The sequence below is a fragment of the Limulus polyphemus genome, unplaced genomic scaffold, assembly GCF_000517525.1.
Source record: "Limulus polyphemus unplaced genomic scaffold, Limulus_polyphemus-2.1.2 Scaffold1104, whole genome shotgun sequence".
NCBI lineage: Eukaryota > Metazoa > Arthropoda > Merostomata > Xiphosura > Limulidae > Limulus > Limulus polyphemus.
The window spans coordinates 215,506-220,713 of NW_013666714.1; the positions used below are offsets into that span (position 1 = coordinate 215,506).

Below are 5,208 nucleotides of genomic sequence, written 5' to 3' on the forward strand. Positions count from 1 at the left end.
GCTAGCTCCGTTTCACTCTGTATATGTTTATATGAAATGGAGATTACGTGATGTGAGATAGCTAGCTCCGTTTCACTCTGTATATGTTTATATGAAATGGAGATTACGTGATGTGAGATAGCTAGCTCCGTTTCACTCTGTATATGTTTATATGAAATGGAGATTACGTGATGTGAGATAGCTAGCTCCGTTTCACTCTGTATATGTTTATTATGAAATGCAGATTACGTGATGTGAGATAGCTAGCTCCGTTTCACTCTGTATATGTTTATATGAAATGCAGATTACGTGATGTGAGATAGCTAGCTCCGTTTCACTCTGTGTATGTTTGTTTTTTTATAGAACTCAGAATAGTCTTTACATTGCAGTCTTGTTTATGAACATTATACATGTATTAAAATGAATTATTTGTGTTGTGATTGTAGTTGCTGAAATTCGGCCATCTTTTTTTAACCACCAACTCATTGCTAACTGAAACACGCACAGAATAAAGCGTACGCTGATGTGAAATGTATTATGGTCCCGCTTTTTTTTCTGTGTTTGACGTTAAATACTAATATCTAATCCAGCGGATGTTAAGTTTTCATGGTACAATAATTCCATATAAATATAAAAATTTCCAGTGTTAATAATTAACATTTTGTCTCGAGAATTGTATAGAAACCTACAACGTATGTAAAGAGTAATTAGGACAACAAAGAACGTAGCTTGTCACGGTCAGTGATTGTAATATGGCAGCGATAGGTGTAACTGTGAGAACTGGTAGAGGAAATGTATGAGAACCATGCCTTTTTTATCAACCGGTACAGTGGCTGTAAAACGTATACCATTTATCAAGTTAGGTTTTAACAATATAAAACGTGTATGGTGTTGGTTAACTTGTATGTAAACAACACAAACATATGTCGTTTATCAACGTTTACTGTAACAATGCACATTTTTACCAACTACATGTACCTCATATGTCAACGTATGAAGTAACAGTTTAAAACGCATATACTGCTTACAAGGCTTTGCAATAACTACAATATGTTTATTTTTACTACCACTTCTATAATAAGATCTGCGTAGAAGTCGTACCTGTGCTGTGAATATAACACAATTACAACTGCAACAACAACATTTGATGATACATAATAATTATTTCCAAATGAGACTGTCTCCAGTCTCGAAATACAGTCATAATTATTTTGCATCATTAAACATTGATTTTTTCTTTAAACATATGTGTCAATGTATTTAGTTTTATTTGTTTGTGATTTTTAACTAAGTTATTTAAAACTTACTCAAGTGTCGTCTTAATCTTAACTAAATTAACTCTTTATCCCTCATATTTTCAAAGAAGCTGTGCAAGTAAACACAAATACACTGAGATAATTAATTCAAACTACTTTAAAACGATCGTCTGTATACAACACACGAGATTAAAAACACCTCATTCGATTTATTTTAATTGAGTTACTTGTGACAATTCACCCGGAATTTTTAAATCACGTGTTTTATTACCAGGTTCTACATGCAAAGAGCTCTGGGTGGTTCAGGGCAAGTCTGAGGGCTTATAAGGCTAAACATGAGCTTGCATTAGTTAGTTTATTATTATTATCTAGAACAGGTTAACGTTGTGATAATGTTCATTAAACATACGTCCATGTTATAAAAGTTTATGGTGTAAGTCCAGAGAAAGAATTCAGAAAGTTGACAATGCTTGCTTAGTACATAATAAAATTATGACATGTTCAACTTTTGTCTTAAAAAAAGATATTAATTAACACGTTGCTGAAAAGATAAATGCTGTTGGTCGTTACAAAACCGTTTTTGTCACATAACAAACGTTGTACAAAGAATATTTCAAAACGACCTTTCCAGGTTACTCACAAACGCTTTTCCACATTATAGTTTTGAACGATATTTCTCAGAATGATAAATGAACTTATCTTCTAGATTTTAACCTGGTCTAACTGAACAAACTCACTTCACAAATTCTGCTCAGGAAGGAAAAGGCAAATGACAAACATGGCGTCTCTGATTCGTTAATGAGTGTAGGTTTGGCGCGAATTTAGAGTTCAAAGAAACACCCTCAAGCGGGACAGGTTTTAACAACGAGAAACATTAAAATGGTTGCTCATAAGAAAATGCAACAATTGGTTTGCTTTGTTTTGAATTTCGTGCAAACCTACACGAGGGCTATCTGCACTAGCCGACCCTAATTTAGCAGTGAAAGACTAGAGGGAAGACAGCTAGTCATCACCGCCAACGAATAGTGGGGTTGACTGTCACATTATAACGCCTCCACGGCTGAAAGGGCGAGCATGTTTGGTTGGACGGGATTCGACTTTCAGATTGCGAGTCAAGCTCTCTAGCCACCTGGCCATGCCGGGTCACGAAAACGCAAGAAATAAAAAAAAGTCACCGCAGATGAAGAAATAAACAGTTTTACTTGAGTTAAGAGAAATTAGAGTAGAAAAAAGGAGTAAAAAACATTCGTTCTGTAAACACAATCTCGGAAATTTCAAAATAGATTACTGAAGTAATTAGGAGTCTTGTACTAATGGTATTTTATTAACTTCTCTACACTGACTGACAGATATAAAACTTGTAAAAATTTATAAAATGGTTTACCTGTCACACTTGATATTAAAGAAAGGTTTTGTTAGTTATGGCCAAAATTACAAACGATTTTAATATAATGCTTATGAAACTGTCTGTCAGCAAAATTTCCAAGTAAGAAATACGCGGTACATGGTTAGGCATAAATCTGGTACATTTTCCAGTTATATTCAAGCTTCAAGCATTATCAACAGCACGTGCCTCGCAGTAAAAATGGCAAACTTGAAGCACGGGTTTAGCTTTTTGATGGTTGTCAGAGGCCCTTGACGCCTAGGTTACCCAAACAACTAATGATTTAATCACAACCTGTAGGCTTTCTACCTCGCTACAAATCTAGAAGACGACGGTCATCTTAGCGTTGAGAAATATTAGCCTTGTTGCCATGTATCATTTGAAATCTTTTCTAGACGTTTAAGCTTTCTTTTTTTTTTTGGAGGGGGTGGTTAAAGTTGGATACAAAACCTTCAGGTGGTTGATTTTCTTAAGACAAAATCCCATGTGCACTGCTACTTATGTTGTTAGTTGGCCTAAAGCCCTTTCCTTGTAACGTTAAAATCCCATGTGCACCGCTACTTATGTTGTTAGTTGGCCTAAAACCCTTTCCTTGTAACGTTAAAATCCCATGTGCACTGCTACTTATGTTGTTAGTTGGCCTAAAACCCTTTCCTTGTAACGTTAAAATCCCATGTGCACTGCTACTTGGTGATAGTATTCTCATTGATGGATTCGTAACAATATATCAAGCACTTATCAAAAAATAAATACATTTAAGTTGCGTGGTGGATATGAATACTAATGTTACTGACCACACTGTTGCTAAATGTTTAAGAAAATCACAGACGTTTTAGGCCAAGATAGATTTTCTAGTTCAATACAACATTTCTCGTTGTGTAACTTGGAAAAATAGGTTTTTATAAAATTACTCCAAAGTTCTTGGCTAACGTACTGCGCAGTATACGAATTTACGCTGTGTAGAAATTACCTTTTTGAATAAATTACTGCAAAACTTCTGAAAATAGGCTTCTTATGGTAACTGAACAGAAATCTTCACCATGCAGTTCATTTCTTCAGCGACGTTTACTCTGTTAGTAAAACCCAAAGACAATAGAATGTAAGTTAGCTTTTAAATGATTTAAACAGGAAAAACACGTGCGATAGAGGGTGTTCAATATCAATATAGACGACATATCTTATAAATGCTTATATTAGATTTGTTATCTTTATTAACAATGTTTTGAATTTTTTTTTTGTACGTCTCGCTCGTTACCAGAACATTCTTTTGTTTTCACAATTTTGGGGTAAAGTAAATTTTAATGTGTTTATTCGTATGTAATAATGCTTTCAGTTTCTTCTTTTTTAAATGTTTACTAGTTTTACCAATATACGCAGAAAAAAGATGTTTCGGTTAAACTAATAGTTAGATCCGTTTGTGTACTCTGCATCATGGTAAGGTTTGTTATTGAACGTTTTTCTCACATGACTTCTATTTAGACTGAGAAAGTTTCGTGGAAGAGATGAAGCAGTTGTCTATAGGATTTATTTTAAGTTGCTGGAGAGAAGTTAACATATTTTAAGAACTATACTATTTAAACATGTTTAAATTACTGGAAACTTATGGTTAGCATACTACACAGTATAAGAAGTTAAACAACATAGAAAACGTTTTTTAAACAATATTACTGCACAGCCCACGGTTAATATACTACGCAGTGTAACAAGCTAAACGTTACAAAGACAGTCTTTTAAACAATATTCTTGCACAACCCTCGGTTAATATACTACATAGTGTAACAAGCTAAACGTTACAAAGACAATCTTTTAAACAATATTACTGCACAACCCACGGTTAATATACTACATAGTGTAACAAGCTAAACGTTACAAAGACAGAGTTTTCTAAACAATATTACTGCACAACCCACGGTTAATATACTACACAGTGTAACAAAGTACACAATGTAGAGATAGCTTTTAAAGATTCAGACAAGCTTTCAAATTTACCTGAAAGTTTATTTTGTTTTATCACATATAACCAGTTTTTACTTTGGTCGAAACAGGTTATATAGATGATGTAAAGTAGCCTTGGTGGTCAACAGCACTTGACTAGCACGTGAAGTGAGATCACTGTACCTATAAAGTCCGTAACAAGTACACACGAACACAGATAACGAAAAAAACGACAAAAATCATGTAGTTTTCTAAACATTAATACTTTTCTCTCTTCATTAGGTTCTATGGCATTTGGATATATTTCGTCGAAGTTTCCGAGAGCTTAATGGACATTTATGCATGGCCGAGTCCTGTATCTTTTGTGCCCTCAAGGTAAGTTCTAAATATTTAACATCAAATTTGCCATAGGAGTACTCGAGGGTCATATGTCAGGTCAAACATCTATTTATACAAATGTTCGCTACTTCTTCAATTACATTCTTAAATGTAGGCTAAGTGTGGTGAAACAAAGCAATAAATGTCGAAGAAAATAGTGTTTATGTAGTGAATCTAGCATGGCCTTTCACTTCAAAAAAAAAGGGAGATTGAATGCTTAACAAAGATTTTTTTTACTACAAAGTTACTAGTTGAATTTTGTACTTGATTTTTTAA

At 33.9% G+C, this 5,208-nt stretch overlaps 1 protein-coding gene across 1 annotated transcript in view; it reads left to right on the forward strand.

Annotated features, from left to right (window-relative positions):
- LOC106462148 overlaps positions 1-5,208 on the forward strand; it is a 36,926-nt gene that overhangs the window by 9,420 nt on the left and 22,298 nt on the right. The window contains exon 2 of the mRNA XM_022389315.1: positions 4,837-4,929. Coding sequence (XP_022245023.1) covers positions 4,837-4,929 — 93 coding nt within the window. The remainder of the gene's footprint in view (positions 1-4,836; positions 4,930-5,208) is intronic.